The 27478-nt window shown below is 50.0% G+C and overlaps 1 protein-coding gene across 1 annotated transcript in view; it reads right to left on the reverse strand.

The window, feature by feature from the left end:
• Positions 1 to 820: 820 nt before the first annotated feature.
• Positions 821 to 27478, reverse strand: part of LOC124517025 (O-acyltransferase like protein-like) — a 63302-nt gene continuing 36644 nt past the window's right edge. Inside the window, exons 8-15 of the mRNA XM_047086213.1 lie at positions 25849 to 25950; positions 19506 to 19671; positions 18004 to 18083; positions 12904 to 13017; positions 11220 to 11352; positions 7606 to 7792; positions 1712 to 1854; positions 821 to 946 (exon numbers count right to left, since the gene is read on the reverse strand). Coding sequence (XP_046942169.1) covers positions 821 to 946; positions 1712 to 1854; positions 7606 to 7792; positions 11220 to 11352; positions 12904 to 13017; positions 18004 to 18083; positions 19506 to 19671; positions 25849 to 25950 — 1051 coding nt within the window. The remainder of the gene's footprint in view (positions 947 to 1711; positions 1855 to 7605; positions 7793 to 11219; positions 11353 to 12903; positions 13018 to 18003; positions 18084 to 19505; positions 19672 to 25848; positions 25951 to 27478) is intronic.

Below are 27478 nucleotides of genomic sequence, written 5' to 3' on the forward strand. Positions count from 1 at the left end.
TTGCTGTCTGTTTTCACATCTTCCCCACTCTGTGCATATCTGTCTCTATGTCCAGATTTCCCTGTTTTACAAGGACACCAGTCATACTGGATTAGAGCCACCTCCCCCCATGACCTCATTTTAACTTGATTACTTCTGTAAAAACACTACCCCCCCCCAAACAGGTCACGGTTCTAAGGTATGACGGGATTAGGACTTTGTATCTTTTTCGGTGGACACATTCAACCCATAACAGCGACTGTGTTGTAAAATAGATAACGTTTGGAAGGCCTGTAACGACACACCCATGAACTGGGCAGGCTAGTGGGTCACACAATCCTGAGGCTCCGAAATAAAGTTACAAGTCCTCAAAGGTATCATGATAACACAAAGATAACGATGATGTGAAAAACTACATACTGTGACTTTCCCAAGAAATGTGATTATAACCCAAGTTGCATTAAACTCACTAGATTTGATGTTTTCCTCTGATCATTGGTACAGAAAGTACATGCCGAACAAGATATCACAAATCTAGATTGTTTTTCTTTGGTTTTGTTTGTTTGTTTGTTTTTTGTTTTTTTCTAAAAAGGTACATCAGAGAGTGATTATTGTGCTACCCAACAGGCTATCACAGAACTCTTTTATATAGTAAATGAACACTCAGAACTCTTTTATGCGTTAAGCACAGAGAACTTGTATATCTTAAGCATTCACCAAATCAGAATTCACACCGCTTTTCGGGAACACAAGCGTTTGTTACATAAATGAGCCCCTGTCTACTTGAGCTCATTGCCAGCAGAAAAAAACCCAGTCATTCTCTAGGGTTTTACCAGAATGTTCATGGCCCAGCAGGCACTGGTCCCAACAGGTACCGCTTCAGCTCCTGACATGGTTTCTCAATGAACAGTGTCAGGGCCAGCCCAGTGATGAAGGTCAGCAAACAGTGTCCAGAGAAAAGGTAGAACTGGAGAGAAAGAGGGGCAGAGTAAATGCAATCCTACTACCAGATTCGTACTATGTTTGGTTTTAAAGGGCATCATCCCGGCCGTATGATCTAGATCTGTACGACCCCCAGCCCTGAACGTTAAAACTAAGGTAGGAGCGCCTGGGCGGCTCAGCCAGTTGAACATCCCACTCTTGACTTCGGCTCGGGTCACGATCTCACAGTTCGTGAGTTCGAGCCCCGCGTCGAGCTCTTTGCTGACAGTGCAGAGCCTGTGGGGGATTCTCTCTCTCCTTCTCTCTCTGCTCCTCCCCCACTGGCTCTCTAACTGCCTCTCAAAACACATAAAAATAGGGGCGCCTGGGTGGCTCAGTCGGTTGAGCGTCCGACTTCGGCTCAGGTCATGATCTCGCGGTTCGCGGGTTCGAGCCCCGCATCAGGCTCTGTGCTGACCACTTGCTCGGAGCCTGGAGCCTGCTTCGGATTCTGTGTCTCCTACTCTCTCTGCCCCTCCCCCGTTCACGCTTTGTCTCACTCTGTTTTTCAAAAATAAATGTAAAAAAAAAAAAAAAAACCAATACATAAGAATCAAAATAAATAGGATGAATGACATCGAAGAAAGATATTATCCCAAAGCCCTCCCTCAAAGAAAGCAAAGGACAATAGGCCCCTAGCAGCCCCCACAACAAAGCGAGCTTCTCTCCCCGAGCCAGTGGGCTGCGTGGTGGCTCCAGCAGAGAAGGGACAGTGGAGCCACAAGAGAGCGGAGAGTGGGGACTCACTCACCATGTTGGTGTCGCTGTAGTGAATGAGCGTTTCTTGAAGGCCGTTGTAGAGCATGATGAGGATCGGATGAACCAGGTAGCAAGCGTAACTGATGCTGGCCAGGAAAGCCCAGATGTGGCAGGAGAGGAGCCTGTTCACCAGCCCTGGAGGGAACGGGCAGCCTGACTTACGGAGCCATGACTCCGCCCGGTCCCTCTGGGCGCCGTGCACCTGTGTGTGTGGACTTCTAAGAAGGCCTTTATTCTCCTGATTTTTTTCTTTAATTTTTTTTTTCAACGTTTATTTATTTTTGGGACAGAGAGAGACAGAGCATGAACGGACGAGGGGCAGAGAGAGAGGGAGACACAGAATCGGAAACAGGCTCCAGGCTCTGAGCCATCAGCCCAGAGCCCGACGTGGGGCTCGAACTCACGGACCGCGAGATCGTGACCTGGCTGAAGTCGGACGCTTAACCGACTGCGCCACCCAGGCGCCCCTCTCCTGATTTTTAAGAGAAGGTGCCCCACACCAAACCAAACTTTGCAGGAATGTGAAAAAATAAGAGACGCTAATACAGCGTTTCCGGTCAGGTGACTCCCTCAGTACGACCTCAAGCCCTGAGCACCGACCGTTCCATGTGGGAAACAAGGAACCAAGTCCTTCCACCGGCCTGGGTTCTGGCTCAAGATGCAGCACGGGAGCCGCTGGGCCCTGGGACGAGGTGGTTCGTGTCGCCTGGCCTCAGGCTCGTCCTCTGTTACTGAGAGGCTCGCGTCTGGTCAACGTGTAGGTCCCTTTCGGGACAAATATTCCGTAACTCGGTGTAACTTCTAGAACTGCGTTGTCCCACGCGGTAGCCACGAATGTCCTCACAGAAGGCGGAAGAGGAGACACAGACACACAGGGGAGAGGCAGGGCGAGGAAGCCATGTGAAGGCGCGGCAGAGACTGTAGTGATGCACTTTCGGGCCGGGAACTCAGGGCTCGCTGGCAGCCATGGCACAGATCCCCCCCTCGGGGCTTCCAGAAGGACCTTGCCAACACCTTGATATTGGGTTTCTAGTTTCCAGAACTATGAGAGGATTGATTTCTGTTGTTTCAAGCCATGAAAGAAAGGCAAGAAAGGACAGGAAGGAGGGAAGGAGGGAAGGAAGGAAGGAAGGAAGGAAGGAAGGAAGGAAGGAAGGAGGGAAGGAAGGAAGGAGGGAAGGAAGGAAGGAAGGAAGGAAGGAAGGAAGGAAGGAGGAAGGAAGGAAGGAGGAAGGAAGGAAGGAAGGAAGGAAGGAAGGAAGGAAGGAGGAAGGAAGGAAGGAGGAAGGAAGGAAGGAGGAAGGAGGAAGGAGGGAAGGAAGGAAGGAAGGAAGGAGGGAAGGAAGGAAGGAAGGAGGGAAGGAAGGAAGGAAGGAAGGAAGGAAAAAGAAAAGAAAAGAAAAAACTTGTTTCTCCTTTGCACGAGGCTCATCTCCAGTGCTCAGTCATGCATCACTGTTGTATCAGTTGCTTAGGACAAAATCTTTGCCATCCCAAATTCTGTCCTTTCTCCCATGTCCCACAGAGTGCTACCATCTGTCTTTAAAACTGTCTATCTCAAACTGGACCATTTCTTCCCATCTCCTCCACTACCCCCCGCATCAAACCCACCAGCTCCTACTCCCTGGACCTGTACAGTAGCTTCCTGATGGATCCATTGGTCTCTCTCTGCTCTCCTTCTTGCTGCCCTGCAGTCTCCATGCAACGTCCAGAGTGCTCTTTTAAATCACAGGTCAGATTACGTTACACGGCTTTTAAAATAAAATCCGGGGCGCCTCGGTGGCTCGCTCGGTTGGGCGTCCGACTTCGGCTCAGGTCATGATCTCACGGTTCATGGGTTGGAGCCCCGTGTCAGGCTCTGTGCTGGTGGCTCGGAGCCTGGAGCCTGTTTCGGATGCTGTGTCTCCTCCTCTCTCTGCCCCTCCCCTGCTCATTCTCTGTCTCGCTCTGTCTCTCAATAATAAATAAATGTTAAAAAAATGAAAATGAAATCCAGTCCTTCCCCTGGGCCTTGAAGACCCTGCATGACCTGGCTGCTACCTTCCTCTGTGTTCTCATTCCCATCTCTCTCCCACCTTGATCTTGATTCCTGTCTCACCGGTCTTCTTGCTGCTTCTCCCGCCCACTAAGCTCATTCCAGTCTTGAGACCTCTGCCACACCATCCCTTTGCCTGCAAATATTTGCAAACTCACCCCTACTCCAGTTACCCTCCGATCCCGGCTTTATTTTTATTCCCTATATATATCCACGCTGGAATTATACACGTATTTACTTAACCTGGCTCCAGATTTGTTTCCGATGGCTGCTGCAACAAATTGCACAAATATCGTGGCTCGAAACAACAACGATCTACTCTTGCGTCATTCTAGAGACAAGAAGCCCCAAACCAGTATGGCTGAAATCACGGTGTGGACAGGGTCACACTCCCTCTGGAGGCTCTAGGGGAGAATCCATTTCTTGTCTCCTCCGACCCCTCCCGGCCTCTGGCTCTCCTTGGCTTGTGGCCCCTCCCAACAACATCAGCGGTTTCAAATGTCTCCCCACTCCATCTTCGTGTTGCTGTCTCCTCTGCGAGTGTCCCTCTATCCTCCTCTTTGGAGGGTACACGTGACCGCATTTAGGGCCCATAGAATCTCCCCGCCTCCCAATCTCGTGATCCCCGCCTTCACATCTGCAAAGTCCCAGTTGGACCTGATATACCAGGGGTCGTTAATGCAGCTTACTAGAGTCTCCCGGGCTGTGTTCCCTACCCCCCTGTGATCTCCTACAACAGAGACGTTTTTTCTTGTCTACTGCTCCACATCCTGTGCAACTTGAACAGCGCTTGGCGTAAAGCGAGCATTCTGGAAGTATTTTGTATGATTGAGAGAACAGAGATGGACTCACCGGCCAAAGATACCTTTGCCCCAAGTGAATGTCAAGGGATAAGATCAACCAAGACATTTCTGGGGAGCAAACAATATAGTTATAGGAAAATGAAGGCAACAGAGAGCCCGTGTCACGCAGGTAAACGAAACACAAAAGAACATCCTTAAAGCAAGCAAACTCCTGGTCACGTCATGAGCCACAACTGGCTCCAGTCAACTGTTAATCACATTAAATTAATGTTGTTAATTCAGACCTTGTTGGTTTTGTAGTCGTATGGTTACTTTATTATTTTTTCCGAAGACTTTATTTTTCAGTATTCTCTACACCCATCATGGGGCTCGAGCTTACAAACCCGAGCTCAAGGGTCGCATTTTCCACTGACTGAGCCAGGCAGATGCCCCCTTTTGTTTAAATTTTTTAAATGTTTATTTTTGAGAAAGAGTGAGACAGAGCGTGAGCAGGGGGAGGGGCAGAGAGAGGGGGAGACACAGAATCGGAAGTGGGCTCTAGGCTCTGAGCGGTCAGCACAGAGCCCGACATGGGGCTCCAACCCATGAACCGTGAGATCATGACCTGAGACAAAGTTGGATGCTTAACTGACTGAGCCACCCAGGTGCCCCATTTTTGTGGTTACTTTATAACCACATTTGTTTTGACTTTATAAATCTATGTATTATAAACATAAACATTTATATCTAGATTTATGTATGCTCATGTTTAGGTAAAATTAGAATTAAAATAATTTAAGCCAATACTAAGGATCCCCAAAGACTTCTTCTTCCTTTGGAATGGGTCCATGTATTACTAAAGTTCGAGGACCCCTGAAGGAGAGACGGCACCACCGAAAGGTTTTAACTGGTGGAGTCACGTGGTCAGAAGATGACTCTGGCAACTCAGCATGGAACCAAACCCTCATGGTCTACACTGGCCCTGACTCAGACGACGGAAAGATGATTTGAGGCATCAGGACTCCCCTTCTCACCCTGAGAGTCTCGGTGAAACACTTCCTCAAACGTTCCTTTACAGATGTACTTTTCTAAAGGTCACCAGGTGGACACATATTTTCTAGGATTGAACCTCACCTGTCACCTCCTACCTTGACCTGCTAACCAATCTTGCTATCTTATAGCACCAGAGATGCAAACCTAGAACATCAGTCACGCCTGCGATTGTGATTGGCTAATGACAACACTCTTTGAAAACACGTATCACTCAAGAATGCATCAAAGGACTTGTCTGTCGTCTGGATTAACGGAGGCGTCGTCCATGCTCAGGCTAAGAATTGCTAGCATTTACTAGCTCCACGGTAATGATAATGCCGCAAATCTGATTGATCTTTTAAAAAATATTTATTTATTTATTTTGCAAGAAAGAGAGAGAATGTGAGTGGATGAGGGGCAGAGAGAGAGAGAGAGAGAGAGAGAGAGAGAGAGAATCCCAAGCAGGCTCTGCACTGTCGGCGCAGAGCCCCACGTGGGGCTTGAACTCACAAACGGTGAGATCACGACCTGAGCCAAAATCGAGAATCGGACGCTCAACCGCCTGAGCCACCCAAGTGCCCCCAATTTGACTAATCTTCTAACTTGACCTAAGACTCTCCCCCAGCAAGTTATTCTTCATTAGGACGACTTTTACAAGAGACAAGAATACTGTTATGCTACCACCATATCGTGGGCAGCCTGTGCCAGGCCAGGGAGAGGAGTTGCCTATGTTCTGAGGCTCTGGGGACAGCTCATGGTCATTGTCACCAGGTGGGAGCAGTGTTAGGGTGGGGTCCTGTGATTCAAACAGCTGCCCAGAAATGCAAATACATCCGACAGCGAGAACGCGGCCCATTTCTTCTTTAACATCATTTCTCCATAGAAGGGAAAGCGTTTAAAATTAAAATATTAAAGAACAAATTCCTCATCCTTATATATTCATCAAATTCAGAAACAGTTCTACCAATCAAACATCTGAGAGGGGTCCTATTGCACAGAAACGACGGTCACGGGCTTTGGGCATCAGCTTTTCACTCTGTCCGGGGTTCGTTTTCTAGCTCAACCACTACCGAGCTGCGTGACGTTCAAGTGTTATCTCCAGGCGCCATCTTTCTCACAGAGAAATAGCACGTTACAGCTGTACCCACAGCGGTGTGGCCAGCGTCACCCAGGATCACATGGGTGAAATTCTCCATGAGACCTGGCGTAAGCCTGTGCCCAGTCAGCAAGAGTTGTTGTGATCAATTTATCGTTTTCCTCCTTAACCCATGAATCCCAAACGCCTTTGCTGAGGCTAAGTGGGTTGGGTTCACAGGCCAAACTTTAAGCTCATCCTGATTATTTCCCTAGGGTATATAAAGGTGTCATGACTCCACCTGGCTCTATTTCCAACCCTTCAGGGCTTCTGGGCAGTGCGGCGCCAGAACTTTTTCTGGATGATTCTTGCCAGTCTTTCTCCTGTCATTTTATGACACCCCAAGCATCCAGTCCCTATCTCATGCCAACTAGAAAAGAAAGGGAAAAAGACATCAGGTGACTTGGATAGCCATTTCTAATGTGAAGAAAACCCCTTTCTTGCCATTTAGGCCCCTTTTCTGCTTGACTTTCCACACATTGAGAGCCAGGCTCAATAGACAGCTCCCCAGCTTGTCACAGGGCTGAAGGGGATCTTGGGAACTATTCGGTCTCTACCCTCAGATAAGGAAACCGAGGCCCAGGGTGGGTGTGACCACCACTTGGGTCCCTGCCACTGGTATTTTGTTCTTACTGTAGGACCCTCTTTGTTCTCCTCCAGCTTCTAAAGTGGCTTCATTGGAGAGGCTCAGAACCCACATTCGTACATAAACCAGTGTAGAAATTGAAAACAGAATATGGGGGGGGTTCCCCCAGGATACAAACAAATTGATGTCTTTGAGTCAATATCAGTCGTTCAACAACAAATAAAAAAGCCCGTCCGCGCACACTGTGTTTTCGCATTTGTCCCCTTTAAAAGGACACAGTGTGAACTTATAAGCAACCCCCCGTGCTGCGTTGTACCTCCATAGCCTTCCTGACATGCCAACAGGACCCAGCCCACGGCTGCCGCCCACAGGGTCCGGTGGAGGGCCTGGTACAGAGCAACGGCAGGTGAAGAGGTGACGGAAGTATCATCCACTGCATACGCCAGAGCGACCACTGCGAACAGGGTGGCCAGGGAGCAAGTCCACCCCAGCAGGGCCTGCGTCTACAGGGAAAGGAGAGACACGGGTCAAGCTCGTTCTGGCCATGGTGTATTTACTTCCTTTTACACGAATTTACTTTTTGGTCACTTTCGGTATCTATTTGTAAACCTCGATCGGTGCCCAAAATGTCGCTAACACAAAAGGTTTGGATTACTGGTTACGATGGGTTAGGTTTGGGGTGCAGTGAGGGGGAGTGAGGTGTGTGACCACGGAGAGATCTTGGTGGCGACAGCAAAGTTCTGCACCTTGCTTGCGGTGGCGGTCACACAAATCCCCACGTGATAAAATTGCACAAAATGGCCGTGAGTCCGAAATAATTATTAAATGAAAGTTCAAGGGGGGATAAAAAAGGGAGAAAGAGAAGATAATGTTGGAGCCCGCTCTTGACCTCCCATTCTGTTCCTTAACCTAGTAAGGCTCCTTGATTGGTTCTGTCCCCACCGACAGCTCAAGGGCCTCTGGCACCCAATCCATACGTGGGCTGCACCCTAGTCACTGGGGTCATAAAATGGCAGAGGGAGTGGGAGAATGGAGAACTTTCTAGCTCAGAAAATAGCACCATGGGTTAAATTCTATTCTGGGGCTCAGTTCAAGATCTTAGATTTTAGGTCATCTAACTTGACCTTTTTAGACCCAGATCTGTCTTCCAAGAGTCTCTCTTGCTTCTAAGCTTCAGTTCCCAGGTTGCTATGATAACGTCTCCATTGAACCAAACTAGCATCTTATCAGTCTACCATCTTGTCTCTAAAGGGACGCTCTCCCCCCCTGGGCCTCAGATTCCTGCGGTAGGCTCTGACTACATGGAAGGAAAGGCATTTCCTCGGGGGCTCTCCACAAGCCCCCCTTTTTAGGCTAGGATCCCCTTCACCTTTTCACTCATAATGCACACCGCCCCATCTCATTCCCAGCATATAACATATGCCCCCTGCTGCTTCCAGCTTGGACACTGTGCCCTTATTTTCTGGCTTCTAGAGGTTTGTGTTTGGCCTGCCCGTCCCTTCCACCTTGTTTCTCCAGCTCAGCTTGACTTGTGTTCTGGCTCTATGCTTCCTGGTCCTGACTCAGCCCTTGGAGTGGTTCACAAATACTCTGTCCTTGGGGCACCTGGGTGGCTCAGTCAGTTAAGTGTCTGCCTCTTGGTTTCAGATCAGGTCATGATCCCAGGGTCATGGGATCAAGTCCTACATTAGGTTCTGTGATGAGTGTGGAGCCTGCTTGAGATTCTCCCTCTCTCTCTCTCTCGCTCTCGCTCTCGCTCTCTCTCCTTCTGCCCCTCTCCCCTGCTTGCTCACTCTCACTCTCTCTCTAAAATAAAATAAAATGAGGGGTGCCTGGGTGGCTCAGTCAGTCGGGCATCCTGCTTTGGCTCAGCTCAAGATCTCACAGTTTGTGAGTTCAAGCCCCGCGTCAGGCTCTGAGCTGACAACTCAGAGCCTGGAGTCTGCTTTGGATTCTGTGTCTCCTCCTGTCTCTGCCCCTCCCATGCTCATGCTCTGTCTCTCTGTCTCTCAATAATAAATAAGCCTTAAAAAATAAAATAAAATAAAATAAACAAATGTTCTCCCCGCGTCTTAGATTTCACCTCTGCCACCAGAGGAACTTTTGCGCAGTTCAAGGGCAACACCAGCTAGTGTTTTAAATAGATTGCCCCAAGTGTAGATTTGAGATCAAGAGATGAGAAGAGCTTCACCAAAGTCAGCTGGACAAGCTAAGAGAGGACAGCAGAAGAAACGATCAGCAGGGATTCACTGGAAGCATACGGCTTCACCGGAAAGAATGGATACACAAGGGCTACGTGACTCTTCCTATAGGCTCGAGTTATGATATTCCCCTGTAGATGCACGATTCACTTGTAGATTACAACAGAGTGCCATTAAAGAGGCGCTTCAGCAGGGACTGGTGGAAGATTGCATGGGAGGAGTGGTCAATGAGGAAGACGAACCCGGCTTTCCGGTTTGAGTCTCGAGGTTGGTTGGTGAATCAGAGTGATTACCCGCAAAGGAGCCAGGGAAGGAATTTTACCTGCAAGGTAAAGTAACAGCTTCTTCCCCCTTAGATACCGCATGTCCTGATTCTCAGATGGAACCAATGAATCTGACCAAGAATCCTATCTGTAGAAACCAAGGAGCTCGTGCTATTAGAAAGTAACTATGGGGGTGCCTGGATGGCTCAGTCAGTTGAGTGTCTGACTTCGGCTCAGGTCATGATCTCACAGCTCGTGAGTTCGAGCCCCGCATCGGGCTCTGTGCTGACAGCTCGGAGCCTGGAGCCTGCTTCTGCTTCTGTGTCTCCCTCTCTCTCTGCCCCTAACCCACTCACATTCTGTCTCTGTCTCTCTTAAAAACAAATAAACATTAAAAAAAAAATTAAAAAAAAAAAGTAACTATGGGGCAGGGGCGGGCACCTGTGTGGTTCAGTTGGTTAAGCGTCAGACTCTTGATTCCCGCTCAGGTCATGATCTCACGGTTTGTGGATTGGAGCCCCGCGTTGGGCCCTGTGCTGACAGCGCAGAGCCTGCTTGGGATTCCCTCTCTTTCCCTCTCTCTCTGCCCTCCCACACTGCCCATGCTCTCTCTCACTCTCTCCCTCTCAATAAATAAATAAGCATTTTTAAAAAGTTATAAGACGGGGCGCCTGGGTGGCGCAGTCGGTTGAGCATCCGACTTCAGCCAGGTCACGATCTCGCGGTCCGTGAGTTCGAGCCCCGCGTCGGGCTCTGGGCTGATGGCTCAGAGCCTGGAGCCTGTTTCCGATTCTGTGTCTCCCTCTCTCTCTGCCCCTCCCCGGTTCATGCTCTGTCTCTCTCTGTCCCAAAAATAAATAAATGTTGAAAAAAAAATTTTAAAAAGTTATAAGACAAGTAACTATGGGAGCCTGGGTGGCTCAGTCAGTTGAGCGTCCAACTCTTGATTTCAACTCAGGTCATGATCTCATGGTTCGTGGAATTGAGCCCCACATCGGGCTCTGGAGCCTACTTGGGATTCTCTTTCTCCCTCTCTCTTTGCCCCTCCTCAACTCTCTCTCAAAATAAATAAATAAACTTAAAAAAATTAATTATGAAAACACACAAACAAGAAACTATGTTCTTTCAGAAGAGGGCCTTGCCATTGCAATCTCATTGGGTGTGTTTTTCCCGTGTCAGGGATTTCTCTGGGTCTGTACCAAGGCTCCAACCAGTGGAACACCGCTGGGTTCCAATTCTGGAGCTTTCTTAAAGGAGCTCCGTGAAGAAAGCAGAGAACCAGGCTTTCGCGAGAAGACAAGGTCTCTCTTATTCTCTGGCACCAAGAGACATTGCTGACGCAACACAACACAATAAAGTACTGAGCAGTCTGGTTCCTGCCCATGGCTTTGGAAGAGCCTGGCCGAATGGGCCACTCCAGTCCCAAACAGGCGCGGCCCTTACAGTGAAGTATGGGACAAACTTACCTTGGTTTTAAGAATGTTTGCCTGGTGGTTTTGGTGCATGAAAATGCTCAGAAAGAGCCCCACGAGGAATGGTCCGAATCTGCAGTAGGGCTTCGTGTAGTACTCGGAGAAGTACAACACAGTCACGTTTTCACTGAAAAACAAAAGAACACGAGGCAAAAGGTCATGTTTGATCTAGACACGAAGAGAGGAATCTCTCAGATGTCCATCGGCACGATCGGCAAATCCAAAGGAAAATTTGGGGTGCTTTTGTTCATTTCCTCAGTCAGATCTACAGACGGTACCCTCAGGGTCCTGCCTTGTGCCACAGCTGGCCTGCTCAAGTTGCAAACGCCCCTGGGCCCCTCCACCCTGGACCCCCAGGAAATATGATGACCAAGTCCGTTTTAAGGACCTGTGCTGGCAGCTGGCACATTACGCTAGCTCTAAAAATGTGGTTTTCAGAAGTGAACGTCTTCGTGGAACGTCCTCGTGGTTGCTTGGGCCACATCCCCGGAGATTGTGGTCTGAGATGGTGCTTGCTGGAAGCGTCAGTGGGATTTAAAGTCTCCCCAGGTGATTCTCATGTGCTTCGAGAGTTGAGGACCTACTCTATTAGATTAGATGGGATTGGATGGGAATGAGCCTCTCCCTCGGTCACCTGGCAGGGCCCGCAGGGGCCAATGATATGACAGGAAGGGCATGGTGTTCCCCTAGTGAAAAAACCTGGGGTGTCTTCATTCATTCATTCATTCCCCTCGCAAAAACATGTGGCGCACCATGTGCGCGAGTCACGGTGCCGGGCTATTTTGCATCCGGAGGTCAGCGAAGGCTGCTCTGAGAAAATGACGTTAGCACTGACACGTTCAGGAAATGAAGAAGCGAGCCCTGCCAAGATCCGGACTTCAAAGGAAAAGCATCCTAGCGTGAGGGAACAGTGAGTGCAAAGGCCTGAGGACAGAGCGTGCTTGGTGTGTGAAGGCTAGAAGGCTGGTGCGGCTGGTCCAGAGTCAGCACATAGGGGAGTGATGGAGGAGGTCAGACAGGGCTTCTACCGTGAGAGCAGTGGGCAGCCTTTGGAGGAATTTGAGCAGATGACCGACAGCATCTGACTCCCATCTGTATCACTCTGCCTGCTGCATTGAGAACAGATCAGCAGGAAATCGTGCCGCTGTATCCCGCGTGATGCACAGGGTGGTGATAAGGAAAAATCGTGATATAAACCTCACTGGAGAAGCAAAATAGCATAGCGGGTAAGGTCCTCGGTTCCACTCACACCTGTGCCGCTTACTAGCCGTGTGACCTTGAAGGGATAACCCCCACTTCCGTAAATTTCAGTCTCTCCAGCCAATAATTGAGCTTCCGAGGGGCAAGTCGGCCGCGGGAGGAGAAACCCAATACAGCCGCGTGGGGGCGCTCCTTTCCTCCGAGAAACATTTCAACGGGCAGCCCACGCGTTCCTGGTGCTTTCAGAGAAGACCCCCCCCCCCCCCCCCCCCGCCAGCGCAAGTTGAAAGGGTCAGAAGTTTGGAAACAAAAACGCAATCAACTTTCCCATCCAGGCTGAACATTTCCCACCCAGTTTTTCCACGAGCCGCCGCACACAGCGCAAACAGCCTGGCACTCGCTGAGCAGCCTCCCTGGGAGGTCCTGGCCATTCCGAGGGCAGGCAAGCAAGAGGGCCCGGCTGGGAACCGTGGGTTACCTTGCTTCTGACGGAGCTGCGACCGGAAGGGAGTAAGCCAGGGTGAGCAGAGCTGTGGCAGTGAAAGATGCCAAGAACAGCATGGCCCCGAGGAGGACAAGGACATGTTTACTTCTGCAAAGAGAGGACATTGACAGAAGCACTCTTCAGTTTCCTTCGCTGCAAAATTTGTGGCCACGAAAGACTTGAAAGCTTGGCAATCAGAGGCACTTCCTGCCAGGCCTGCCTTTGAGAGAGGCTGATGTGGGGGCAGCTGTGAGTCAAGAGAACTGGCTTAGCCTTTAAATGTGACCATTTACTGGCTGTGCGACCCTAGGCAGGACCTTGAACTTGATTTTCCTCATCTTCACCCTGAAATGTACTGTGCGGCTCAAGATGTGACCATGCTTGGGAATGTTCCTTGCCACCCACGAAGCATTACGCGGACATAAATGGTGGTTGATTCGGGACAGAAAGGACGGTCGGGCGCAGGGGGACGCAGGGACGGGGTTAGGGTAAGAGGCGGTCCAGGGATTCTCCCCCCACCCAGATGCAATCTGAGACAAACATCTGGGTGCAGGGAGTTGATGTGGGGGTAGGAATGAGGGATGGCATGTAGAACAGGGAAGCAGGGAAAACTAACACAAGGATGTGCTGTCAAGGTGGCCAGTACTCAATTCTTCTAGAATGTTCTGTGGAAGATGCGCCTGAAAACTGTCGTGGAAGATGAAAGAAAGAGGCGTCTTCCCAGTGTCTTTTATCCCCCATGAGCCAAGGGTGGCTCCACGAAAGTTAATTCCTCCACACTTTGGGACTACACATGTATAAGGCCAAGAAAGATCCCGAAGGAGGCCCAGCTGTAGTATGTAGGAGGTTCTGGGGCAGGAAATGAGATTCAGGGACATAGGCTTTAGAGTTAGAGTAAGGCACTGGTTGCACCTCCTCAGAATCGTGAGGGGTGGGACAAAGACGATGTGCAGTAGTATAGAAGGAATGGCAAACACAGGCGTAAGACAAGACTATCCAGGCATAACCCTGCCCAGATGGTGCCTTTGACAATCCCGTTCCACTGCGTGAAGTTGCCACGGTTCTTCATGAGGAGGGGATAAGGGACCATTCGTTTATCATGAGTGAGGCAAACGGCAAATGATTTTCATCCAGAGTGCCAATTCTAGGTTAGTGTTAATGCTCGGAATGGAGGAGTGTTAGCTCAGTGGCGCTGTGATTGATTAGTAATGTCTGCTGTGAGAGTGGGCTGGGAAGGTATGACAACAATGCTGTCTATTTACTGTTCCTTTTGCCAGACCATTTAGTTCTGCCCTCCTTGGATTACTGGCGTTCTATACAAGTGTGTTCTCTAAAGGAAAACAGCTCTAGCTTTTATATACCTCCCACCATTTAGAAGCTAAACGTAATTGCACGGCCACAAGCTTGTATAGTGCTGATTTTTAGCTGAGGAATTGAAAATCTACCTTTCGTGACAGCCTCTAGGAAAGATGCTGACATTGGGGACTCAGGGGTCTTAAGTCATAAGGACACTCGAGTAGGTCCCCACCTACTACCTACTCTAGTAGGTCTAGAGTGAGGAGGTACTAAGAATTCATTGTCTTAGGTCAATGGTTAACCATCCAGTAAGGCCATCCAATAAAAACCTGCATGTACCCAAGTCAATATTTGTTTAACTCCCTGGGAGACTTGAGCCCAACCCATGGCACCTCCTCCCAGGAGTCAGACAAGTCTCCACGGGCTAACTGCCTCTATAATAAAACTAATAAAGCCTCCTAATCTAGACTGTCATGGGCTGGATTTTGTACCCCCCCCCCAAAATTCTAACCTCCATCACTTCAGAATGTGGCTCTATTTGGAGATAGGGTCTCTAAAGAGACAATGAAGGTGAAATGAGGTCATTGGGATGGGCCCTAATCCAATGTGACTGGTACCTTCGTGAGAAGAGATGAGAAGACCGACAACCACAGAGCAAAGACCGCGTGAAGACACAGCGACAGGCCTCGAAAGAAACCAACCCTGTGCCAAAGGGTCCCCTCTGCCAGCTCAGGTCAGTGCTTGTATTTTCTGCCTGTTTGAGGGGACTCCTCCTACGACCGTGGGATTGAGAAAAGCCCAGGGCTTCAAGTGCCACCCACTATCCCCATTCTCTCAAGAGGGTTGGTCCCTCAGAAGGGCCCGTTCAGGGGCCATATAGCCCAAGAGGAGGAAGGAATGGTCTGAAACGACCCTGGTATTCTTTGAAAGCCTGTCAGCCCCGAGCACCCTGGCCAGGAGGCCCCACAGGATTTTTCTCGCCGTTTCTTCACAAATACCTGTACCAGCAATGAGCACATCCTGCTGCAAATGCCACCTCCGAGGAGACCTGTGGAGGCTCGCTCTTTCTCCTCTGCCAAGGCTGCCGGGCCTGCAGAGGCCTCACACCTGCCCCACCTGTTCCCCGCAGGCTCTTGCCAAGGTCTCCCGAGCTCTTGAAGCAGCCATAGTCCGTCACAGAGCCGAGGCCTGCGACAGCCCCAGAGAATTGGGCCAGGTGCTCCCCTGCCCCTGGAGCTCTGAGGGTTTGACTGCCTTGGGGGAGGCCCTGGGGGCCTGAATAGGTCTAGCCTCCTGCTCAGGGAGCCCCTCTCCAGCAGCAGCAGGGATCGGCGACCCAGGAGTGTCCCAGGAACCCCCACCCTCTCTAAGGGGCTCGGGGAGGGGCGGGGAGGGGAAGGGAGGTCAGCATCCCAAAGCCACCTTGACCTACTCTCAACCTTCCTTGTCTGATCCACACTGAGGTGAGAGTGGGAGGGCACACTAATTCCTAATCCCCACTGTTCTCAGCGATTTCATCCTGGGAGGTGTGAGTATAAATCAAGGAGGCAGAGAGTGGTACGTCTTTCTACCAGAGGATGTTCGGAGCTCTTTTTTTTTAAACCTTCATTTCCAAGATAGAAAGCAATGTGATTCTTAGATCTCATTTCCATCTTATCGTCGGATTTTATTTCAATCTCATAGGCTCTTATCAGTTCTATTATGCTATCCAAAATTGCCCTCTCCACCTCCCAGCCCCCACTCTGAGAAAATAAGCCATTTGATTCAGATGCTTTTGTTTCAGGAGACGGGGTAGGGAAGAGCTTGCCACGTCTTCTGACTCAAACTCACTATACCAGCAAAACCGCCTCTGTGCTGAGTGGTATCCATGGGACATTTTTTTAACGGTTAGTAAAAAGACAAAAAACAAAAACCAAAAAACAGCTCCTGTACATTTAAAGTTAGAAAGCATTGTGTGTTTAAGATATGTGAAAAAGCAGATTTCCCTTTTTTTTTTTTTTTTGGTGTTTAATTCTTAGATTAAATTAAAATCAAGATGGCTTGAACGCTTGCATTTGGCTAGAACAGGCAACCTCATGGGTCAGCCTGTGATTCAAAGGTCTGTCCTACAAAGAGTAGTAACAGGTAACCACAGTATAGAGCAGGTCAAGGCGTATTTAGAACTCCGCTTCACCCCTAGGAGTTAAAAACTTGCAAGTTAGATAGGAAAAAATGACTATTTTCTTACGTATCCAAATAGCAAGGTTTATATTTTGTTTTGTATTATTAGGAACATTCCATATTGGCAACCGTGTAATTGGTGGCCAGAGGACTAAACATTGATAAGAAGCTTTAAGGAAAGCAATTTGTCATTATGCTTCAAGAGCCTAGAAGACATTCATGCTCTTTGACCCAGGGATTCCCCTTAAAGATATGCATTCTAAAGAAATAGCAGAGTGGAGACTCTGATCGCCACGAAAATAGTTATCAGACGATTATTCACGAAAGCAAGCATAAAATTGGAAATAATCCAAGTCTCTAACACCAGGGGAAGGTATAAGTAGATTACAGTTCATTCCATAGAATGAAACGTTACACACATATTAAAATTATGTTTACTTGAAGTAAATAAATAGGGGCGCCCGGTGGCTCAGTCAGTTAAGCGACCGACTTTGGCTCAGGTCATGATCTCACGGTTCGTGGGTTTGAGCCCTGCGTCCGGCTCTATGCTGACAGCTCAGAATCTGGAGGCTGCTTCGGATTCTGTGTCTCCCCCTCTCTCTCTGCCCCTCCCCCACTCATGCTCTGTCTGTCTCTCTCTCTCTCTTTCAAAAAGTAAACATTAAAAATTTTTTTAATAAATAGATAAAATTGTGTCTCTTAGAAGTACGCTTAGAAAACGCTTACGTCATGTAACTACTAAAAGAAAGATACTGATGTATATACACAGAAGCCTTTCATGTTTAAAAAGTGGTGCAGAAAAAGATCAGAAAGATAAACAGAAATATTGACAGGGAGTTCACCTCTTCTCGAGTGAGGAATGGGTCTAGGGTGATGGTTTTCCCCTCTATTCATCCTACTATCTTCCCATACCTCTTAAACTGAACATGTATGTTAACAACAAAAAAAGGGAAAAATCTTTTAAGATATGGCATGGATATTCCACAAGCTATAAGTGTCCTCGTGAATTATTGAGGCCTGAGAGCTTTTCTAGAACTAACAAAAATTACGGTAATAAATATCTGATGGGGGAACAGGTACACTGATGTATCGCTGGGGGCGCGGTAATTACTTCCCTCTTTCTGGAGAACAACCGCACAATATGTAACAAGCAGCAAGAAATCGTTCCTGCGCTTTGCGCTAGTCATTCCACTTGGAAATGGGTCCCCAAGGAAATGAACAGGAGGAAAAAGTAGTACGTTCAAAGACAGTCACTGAGGTGCCATGTGGAGTCATGAAACACTGGAAATAATGTAGATGGCCGACCATAACAATGGCATAGAAATCCTAAAACCGCGGAGTATGTGGATCGTGTCGCTACGCGGAAATGTTTACAAAGACAGGTGAATGGAAAAGACTGAGACTAGAGATTACACACGCCCTGATTACGACCCTGCAAAAACACAGAGGGGTGTGTGCAGGACGAAGCTTGGAGGAGAACGTGGAGAAAGATAAACAGAAAAGGATTCGGTGTCCACGCTGCTCTGAAAAGTTCGTTTCCTAAATCGCAAAGGCTGCTCTGCCCAGAGCTGGAGCGCTCGCTGGGGGTGCCGTGGGAGAGGTCCCGTGGCCAGACCCGCCGGTCCCGGGGACACTCACTTTCTGTGGATGAGGACGATCGCCGGCGTGATGAGATGGCACTGAAAATCGTTGGCCAGGTACCACGTCCAGCCATTACACTGAAACGAGAGGAGCAGAGGTCACTCACCGGGGCCACTCGCTCACCTTCCTGGAGCTGGAGACCCGGGAGGTGTGGGGGGGTGGGGGGGCGGTCCAAGGGAAGAGAGAGGAATTTGGGGCCACAGGATTTCACATACCTCATCTCACTTAATCCTGTAAGGAGCCTAGGTGCTGAGTATTGTTACTGCCAGGTTACAAAAGGGAAATGCAGAGCTTTCTCTCTTGAAAAAAGCAGGAAAAGCTAAGCTCCCAGGGCAGTTGGAGGAACTCAACTCCACCCCGTTACACGAACGTAAGGGACAATTATCGTTTTGGTGCCCTCAGAGCCGGTAAGGGTCCCTGTTGTCCTCTCTTCCCTGCCTTGCCGGCCCTCCCCAGCCCCGGGGAAGGAATGCGCTCATCTAGATTGGAAGCCTGGCTCCAGACGAGCTTGTGCCGGAGAGCCCAGAGTTCCCACGTGTGACGTGTGACGGACGTGCGGTCGTCTGGCCAAAGCCACGTCTTTCCGCAGGCTGTCCGGGTTGGTGTGAAATGAGCCAGTTACCTGCCTCATTCTTCTTCAACGTGACGAAGTTCCTGGGGGCAGCTCCCTCCAGGGCTCCGGAGGTAAAAGGCTCCTTGCTCCCTCCAGTCCCCAATCCGGTCCTCGAGAGCCCAGACTTATCCAGCACAAGTGACAGCTTTCCTTGTCCCGGCTAAAGGGAAGTGCCCGAGGTGGGGGATCGGTGAGACCTCCAGGCCAGACGGCCCTCACGCGTCCACTTTCAAGGACCAAGGTGGGCTTTGCCTCAAACAGGTGGCTGGCTCGTGTCCTCGCCACTGATTCCCACGTGGGACCCAAGCCGGTCCGCACCTGGCACACACGATTCAATTACCCCTATTTCACTTTCGTTGACTCCGATGTCATCGTGAGGATCCGAGGGCTTCGGGGGAAGCCCCAGCCAGTATAGACAGATGTTGTGGCTCTGTCTGATCTGGCTTGAGATGGAAAAACGACTCATTATGGCGCAGGTGAGGTGCAATGTTCCATCCCAGTTACAGGCCGTCTGCGTGGAGGTAAGGCAAGTGTCCTTTCTCTGTGGGGTGTGACATGGAACCTTGACGGAGCAAGGTTGGCCGCTTCCGGACACGCACCTGCACGGTTGGCCCCTCAGTGCCCACCACCCTGCTCCCTCCCTCTGCTTTTCACAGCAACTGCCCCTGCCAAGGCTGGTTTGGTAACACTCACCCATCCCAAGAGGCTAGTCTCCCTGCCCCCAGCCACCCCCTTCCTGTGGCTTCACTGTTACTCCAGAGAAAGTGCCAGAAGGAAGGGCATCAGACCCAGGCCGGCCCTTGGAAAGTTCACGAACCGTGTGAAGTGACACCCCGCGTTGGCTCGTGCCCATCTGCCTGTTCCCAGCCCATGACGCGGGACTCACCGCGTTTGGGACCCACAGGAAATTATTTAGCAACAGCAGATTCGTCCACCACGCTCGCCGGCAGTTATCCACGTGGAACTTGGGCACTTCCCAGACAGGTCCCCAGGGAACAAGAGAGAACAATCCAGCCAGCAAGCACACCGAATACATGTGAAGGGGCTGCAACCTGGCAGGAAAGAGCCAGAAGAGAGAAAGGGACTCTCCACCGTGGTTCCATTCAGTCCCCGGGGTGAGCGACAGAGACGCTCTGAAACGGATTGTGCTGGGTGGGCGACCAGCTGCCCACACCTCAAACGTTCCTACGCTCGTGGGTAAAAATTCTTGAGCTCCCACCCCGGGGCTCCGGTGCTGCTGAGGCAAACGTACGTCAGTCACTGAGCAGGTGGTGATGAACTCGTGATTTGCGAGTTCGAGCCCCGCGTCGGGCTCTGTGCTGACGGCTCGGAGCCTGGAGCCTGCTTCCGATTCTGTGTCTCCCTCTCTCTCTGCCTCTCCCCCGCTTGTGCTCTCTCTCTCTCTCTCTCTCTCTCTCAAAAATAAATAAATAAACATTAAGGAAAAAAAAAAAAAAGAAATACTCCTGTCAGGGGAAAAGTACCTCTATTTTACCGATGGGGAAATCACAGAAGTTTGGGTGACTTGGCCAAGGTGGCCCAACCACCCAGCGGCACTGAGATCTGCCACCAGCTCACATCCTTCCCCCTGTGGCCACCCTGGATGACAATGCCTTTCCTCGCTCCTTCCCTCTTTTCCTTTCTCCCTCCTTGTTTTCTTTCTCCCTCCCTTCCTTCATACCCTACCTCCTTCCCAGCTACAAAGACGGTGGGGGAAAGGCACAGGTGTCCTTTAGAAACAGAATGCCAGCCCTATCTGCCACCTGCTTTAGACTCTCCAGCAGCCGCATTTGTCAGTCAAAAGAAATAGCCACAATGAAGTCCAATAATATACTTTACGTAGCCCAGCGTATCCCGAATGTTATCGACAGTAATCGCTATAAAAAATATGAGCGAGCAGTTTTCCATCCTTCCTTCTTTGAGTCTTGAGAATCCCGCGTGCATTGTACGCTCACGGCACACTTCAGCGGGCCACATGTCTGGTGGCCACCTACTGGACATTTCTGGTGCAGAGGTTCGAAGCGAGGCCGTAGCAGGGGGGCGGACGCCATCCCGGCACGGATTCCGGGTGAGCTACGGTCAACAGCCGTCTTTTAAAAGGACATATGTAGAAATTCCCAGTTGAGCACAGGGCCCAGCAGCACCTCCCGGGCACATCAGGTGGGGGTGGGGGGGAGGGGAGGGTGTCAGGGCCTCGGGCTGGCTGTGACAGATGGGAAGGGCCAGACTGCTGGAGGTCCACACTCCAACAGAGTCGTAGGGCAGCACCCAGCTGCCCCGTGGGCACCGGGACCCAGACCTGTCGGCCTCTGGTGCTCCCCACGCTGATACATCCTTCATAGGCGTGCCTAGCAGACAGGAGGGCTGGGGGCATGCGGGGAGTAGCCTGGAATCGCAGATCGCGGTCAGAGAGAAAGGGCTGCTGACTGGGCCAAAACACATCTCCCCAGATCAGCTCAGACAACAGCCACAGAGCCCTCCCTGGGCCCGGGCCCCGCCACATTAGCCATCTGACCGAGCTGTCCTACAGCTGCTCCCCCAGGCCTCGGGCTCCGCCTCCCAAGCCTTCCTTCCCACCATCTGTCGCCTCCCTGGGGAGAGTAAGTCACCCCCCCCCCCCCCCCCGCTCCCCTCTGAACGGAGTTCAGGTCAGATGCCCTCAGGGGGGAGCACGGTACAGGCTGTGTCCTCCCCAGTTCGGCCTCTGAGTGGGGGGGGCCCGTGGGGGCAGGGCAGAGGCTGGGCCTCACCTTGAGGAGCAGAGCTACGGATATGTGGTTTCTAGTTCTGTCGAAATGCTCCTACTGAGAAAATCATGTAACTTCTCTCTTTCCTCTTCTAGGGGGACAGGGTGGGGGGGGCATGATGATTCCTCAGATTCTAAGGGTTTTTGAGAATCAAAGGAGATCAATAAGAAAACAGCCGGCAACATGGAACGAATCGCGTAAATGTAAATTGTTCTTCATTTTTGTCCAAGCTGCTGGGAGATTGGAAGTCTAGGAGGGTTTTCAAAGATTAAAAAGTGCAATATTGGCTGTCGTGCGAGGTACCAGAAGCAGGCATTCTCTTAGCCGGTGGGTGGGAAGGGAAAGTGGAAAATGTCCATCAAAATGTGAGATGCACTAAACCACCAATTCTAGAAATTTACCCCCAAACACGTGCACAAAAGTGTACTGATATTGAATCATTGTCTAAGATAGCAAAAGCTTGGGATTACCACCACACCCATTAACAGGGGCACGTTAGATTCACGACTGTCCACCCACACAGAGCCATCCCAGGCCACCTTTAAAATCAGTGGGGTGCCGGGTGCCTGGGTGGCTCAGTCAGTTAAGCGTCCAACTCTTGGTTTCATCTCAGGTCATGATCTCACAGTTTGTGGGTCCAAGCCCCATGTCCGGCTCTGTAGTACAGTTTGGAGACCACTGGGGATTCTCTCTGCTCTCCCCTGCCCCTCTCCCACTCGCTCTCTCTCAAAATAAATAAATAAACTTTAAAAAAATAAAATCAGTGAGGTGGGTCCTTGCATGCAACAGATTGATATGCCAACATGAAATCATTATGTGAAAAAAGCTACCTGTAAAATAGCACGGTTTATAGTATAATCATATTCTTGAGAAAGAAAGAAGGAAAGAAAGAAAGAAGAAAGGGAGGAAGGAAGGAAGGAAGGAAGGAAGGAAGGAAGGAAGGAAGAAAGAACCCAGGGGCACGGGGGTGGCTCGGTCGGTTAAGTGTCCGACTTCAGCTCAGGTCATGATCTCACGATTTGTGAGTTCAAGCCCCACGTCCCGGCTCTGTGCTGACAGCTTGGAGCCTGGAGCCTGTTTCAGATTCTGTGTCTCCCTCTCTCTTCGACCCTCTCCTGCTCACGCTCTGTCTCTCCCTCTCAAAAATAAACATTAAAAAAAGAAAAAACCCAGTGCCTGTAAGTATGTAAGTACATGGAAAGTACCTGCGAGAATTTACAAGAAACTGTTAACAAAGGTGCCCCGCGGGGGAGTGAGACTGCAGCGGGTACCCTTAATTTTAGTGTATAACCTTCTGTGATAGATATTTTTATCAGTAATGTTTTTATTGTAACAAAAACTCCTGATTTTTTTTTTTTTTTTTTTTTGAGAGAGAGAGAGAGAGAGTGCACGCGCGTGCAGAGAGAGACCCTAAGCAGGTTCCACACTCAGCACAGAGCTCAGCTCGGGCTTAGTCTCCCGACCATGAGATCATGACCTGAGCCGAAATCAAGAGTCAGAGGCATAACCGACTGAGCCACATAGGTGCCCCCAAACCCCTGATTTTTAACATGTACCTCCTAGTTGGAATAATCACACAGTCTCAAGGGTCTGAGACATCTTCTCTCCTTGTTTCCCGTTACATAATCTTTGTTCCGATTTACCCCGGGAAGGTGGCGTTTTGCACTTTCTTATAGCTGCTGTAGCTCCCGGGTCCCCCGTCTCCTGCCCCAGTCTTCTTACTGTCTATTCTCAGCGTGATTCTTGGAGAATGTGACTCGGCCCGTGCCACTCCCCTGCTGGAACCCTCCAAAGGCTTCTTGTGCCCCAGTAAAATAGAAGGTCCTTAAAGCAGCATACAGGCCCTCTACGATCCTGGCCACGGGGCCCCACTCCACCTCTCTGACCTCGTCCCCTCCTGTTCTCCAAGCTGCTCTCTCCACTCCAGTGGGCTCTCCGCGGTCTCTCAAACATGCCAGCCACATTCCCTTCTCAGGACCTTAACACCTGTTCCCCACATGGGCCCTTCTTCCCCCACAGCACTCTCTTTGCTTAGAACATTCGTTTACTTCCTTTGACACAAGTCACTTTCCCTGACTACCCTTCCAGAAGAAGACCCCATCTTGCCTCCTTCTCCAAATAAGCACTTTGTGCCACCTATGGTCCCTGACCTGCTAGAAATGCATTTGTATATTGCAACTTAATGTCGCATATTTATTCATGGATTATCCATCTCTGGTCACTGGAACGTAACCTCCAGGCCAGAAGGCACTTGCGTGGTTATTAACTATTGAATCCCCAGGGCTTACAACAGTGCCTGGCACACAGTGGGCCCTCAATAAATACAGAAAGAGGGGCGCCTAGGTGGCTCAGTCGTTTGAGCGCCTTACTGTTGATTTCTGCTCAGGTCATGATCTCACAATTCATGAGTTCAAGCCCCCGGTCAGGCTCTGCACTGACAGTGTGGAGCCTGTTTGGGGTTCTCTCTCTCTCTCTCTCTCTCTCTTTCTCTGTCCCTCTCCTCACTTGCGTGTGCTTGCATGCATACATACTCTCTCTCAAAATAAATAAATAAACGTATAAAAAATACAGAATGAGTGAACAAATGATCTCATTTCCAGTCCTCTTGGAGATAAGTAGGCAAGTACTTGATCATAACTGAGTAAGAACAGTGGGTTTTGCTGACAAGAATGAGACCATCAAAGAGGTTGGGAGTGTGGCTGCTTTCGCACTGGGTTTCCCTTACGGAGTGAGTTCAAACTGGGCTGGTGATGTTTCCCCCGATTTTTCAACAAAGTTATGTCCCGGGTTGGACTCTCTCTTCCTGGCTCCAATCTGCCACTTTCTCAGAGCTCCCTCCTCAAGAACATCACCACCGTCCGCCATATTGTGCCGATTGGAAATTCTGAGTATCCTTGACTTACCCTCTCTCCGTTCCCACGGCCAATTGTCAGTCCAGATCTGCTATCCTCCCCAAATATTGCAATAGTTTCCTCACGGGGATCCTCACCACCATCTTGACCCATAAGACCTCTCACACACAGACACATACACACACACACACACACACACACACACACACACACACACTACTGCTTTATCTGCCTGCTAAAACACTTCCTGTCCTTCAGTCCCCAGAACAGGACTTTTCTTCTGAAGTAGATTTCCCAGGCAGAACCCACCATGCCCTGGATCGGATGCCACCATTGGATTCCACGCCCCACCCCCTAACACCGCATCAGCATTTATCGCTAAGAACCTGTGGCCTGAATGTCAATCGGTCCCTCTCCTCCAGAAGACCACAGGGCACAACATGCTAAACCCAGGGCCACGCACCCAAAAAAAGGAATAAGGAGTCTGTCAAGCATCCAGGACAAGGGCTACATTCAATAGAGTTTGGAAGAAACCGCAAAGGCCATGGTGAAAAGAAATCAATAGAGGCCCATTCCGTAGCCCATACTCATTCTTACCCTATTTTCCGGAAAAGTTAAAAGGTGTGAGTGGTGACCACAGTAACAACGACAGCTACTTGCGGAAGGCTTACCGTGTGTCGCACGTGCCTCTGAGTTCTCAGCACACATGCTCTCATTTAATCCTCGCAAGAGTCCCGTGGAGTGAGTGCCGTCATTCTTCCCATTTTTTGAGATGAGAAAACTCAAGCCCGGAAAGGGTGAGGCACTGCCTCCAGGTCACATAGCTGGTAGAGGACTGAGCCAGCATGAAAGATTTGACAAACCAGAGTCAGAACTTACCCACTCCATTTTCCTAGCCCACAAGATTGTTGCAACAGCCCCTTCCCGCTCTGTGACAACGAAGCGTGACAAGAGAGGCAACGGCCATAAGTAATGAGAGCCAGCTCTAGCTCAGTCAGCAACAAACCGTGATTTAGAGACTGTACAAAAGGAGGGGTGGGTTCCATGAGCTGAAGTTTCCTCTGCTTCCCAAGCTCCCTGTGTCTTTACTGCATCACGGGTTCCATCCTCCGTCCCAGGACTCTATCTCCTCCTGCCTCAACCAACCACCCATTCGTAAGGAGGGCCACGTCCGCGCCCCCCTCCCCCTCAGCAGAACCACCATCACCCCAAGCTTCCACCAGCCCCTCTCTTTGCTGTATCCTATTTGATTTTTATCGTCACCATCGGTACTCTTATTTACAGGACACAATTACCACTAGTTCGTACAAGACGTACACATTCTCCCGTTGAAGACACGTTCCATGGAAATCGGACAGCACATTTATGGAAATCTGCTGCCCGTCAGCGGAGGAATAAGGAGGTTTCTGCTGGTTTCATATAGTTCAAATTCTATTAGGGCAAATATCACGAAAATCGGCATCTTCCACTGGCAAAAGCTGCTAGACAGCAAAACCCAACTTCATGAAGAAAACGATTTCTTTCAGTTTACTTTGCTTCGAACGTTCCTTCAGAAGAGGGTTAAAGACTAAAAAAGCAATACGTTGTTACACAGCAATAATGGATTGAGACATTTTATAAACAGACCTACCTTGTAAGGCGGCTGAGGAAGAATCTGAGGATGACATTAAGGGTTGTTCCTTTGTCCGAATTCTGATGCATCCTTAGAAATGACCTTGCGCTTAGCCAACCACTGAGAGAAAGAGAAGAGCCACGGGAATTACTTATCAATGATACAGTTCATCCGACGATTAATTTGGTTGTCTCCATCAGGGTACAATAAGTTATGCAGCAGTAACAAGGTATCTCCAACACGAAAACAGTAACAGTTTTTTTCTTGCTCGCGCAACATGCCCACGGCCAGTCGCCTTGACCTCAGCGTCTTCCAAACTAGGGCACCCGGGCTGAAGGAGCGGTCACTGTCTGAAAGGTCACTGGTGACCACGACAGAGAAAAGAGCATTTTGGAGGGCTTCAAACCGGCAATTAAATGTCCTAGCCCAGAAGCGACATGTTTAAAGCTCTTAGCATCACGGCAACCCCAGGCACCCCTCCTTGGCCAGACCTGGATTCCACCTAACCACAACAGGTCCGAGAAGTTGACTGTTACCAAGTGCCCGGAAGGAAGAGAGCCAGAAATATTTGGTGAACGCCACTAAGAGCTACCGCGTTGGCCTTTTGAAACGATAGTGTCAAAGCTTTCCACTTCTGTAGGGCCACACCGTTTTCAAAGTACCTTCACTAATGGTGTCGCTTGTCCTTCTCCAGTCATACCGACCTACTTTGCAATAAATGTCGATTGAGTGAGTGATCGGTAGAAGGGAAGATACTACGATCCCTGCATGCCTACTAGGAAATCGAGGCTCAGAGGGTCAGTGGGTTGCCCAAGATTCTCAACCGACACATCCTGACGACAAATTTGTCGCCCAGGATGTTCAGCTAAAGAAACAGGCCACATCTCTGAGTTACAACCTGATGATAAGCGAGTCTGTGAGTGAGCTTCCTGACCTTCCGACGTTTGTGCCAATGGGCCTCGTGGGTGTTTCTCTAAGGAACAAATGCATTTCCTGTGGCCAAAAAAAAAAAAGGCCGCGTGTGTGTTGGAAGGGATCAGGGAGGGTTAGAGAATGTCTTGATTCTCCGCCAGCGTGATTTTCTTTTTTTTTTTGAAACGCAGCAAGTTGGATTCACTATAACAGGAACGCAATTTATAGAGACGTGTAGAAGGGAGTGTGGAGATGTGGAAGTAGGCCAGCCAATTCCGATTCCGGGCTCCTCTTAATTTCGGGAAAGAATGCATCAGGGTCTCCGCGTGTGGCCGTGCAACACCCAGCCATTCAGCGCGGAGAGAGGACAAAGAGAAGGCGGGCAGGGAAACAGGCTCTGCCAGCAGGAGAACCTGCTGTAGGAAGCTGGGAAGACACAGAGACCCGACCCCGCCGCGGGAAGCACAATCCCGCAACAGGAATGGGTGAAGTCAGCCAGAGAGGTAGAAGAAGGTTCCCGAGCCGTCACCAGGGACGGTCAGAAGTCTGGTTTCGCTACGTAAATGTGTGCGTGACATGGCGGTGAAGACCTGCGTTTGGCGTGAAACAAGCATCGTGTTCCCGTTCTCACTCGAACTTTCCTAGCTGGGGGGACTTGGGCAACTGATTTCATCTCTGCACATCAACTTTCTCATCTGTAAACACGAGCATGATGACACCGGCTCCAGCTTCCCGG

This window comes from Lynx rufus, unplaced genomic scaffold, assembly GCF_022079265.1.
Source record: "Lynx rufus isolate CCGP_SWC_20201006 ecotype Redwood Valley unplaced genomic scaffold, mLynRuf1.p SCAF_20, whole genome shotgun sequence".
NCBI lineage: Eukaryota > Metazoa > Chordata > Mammalia > Carnivora > Felidae > Lynx > Lynx rufus.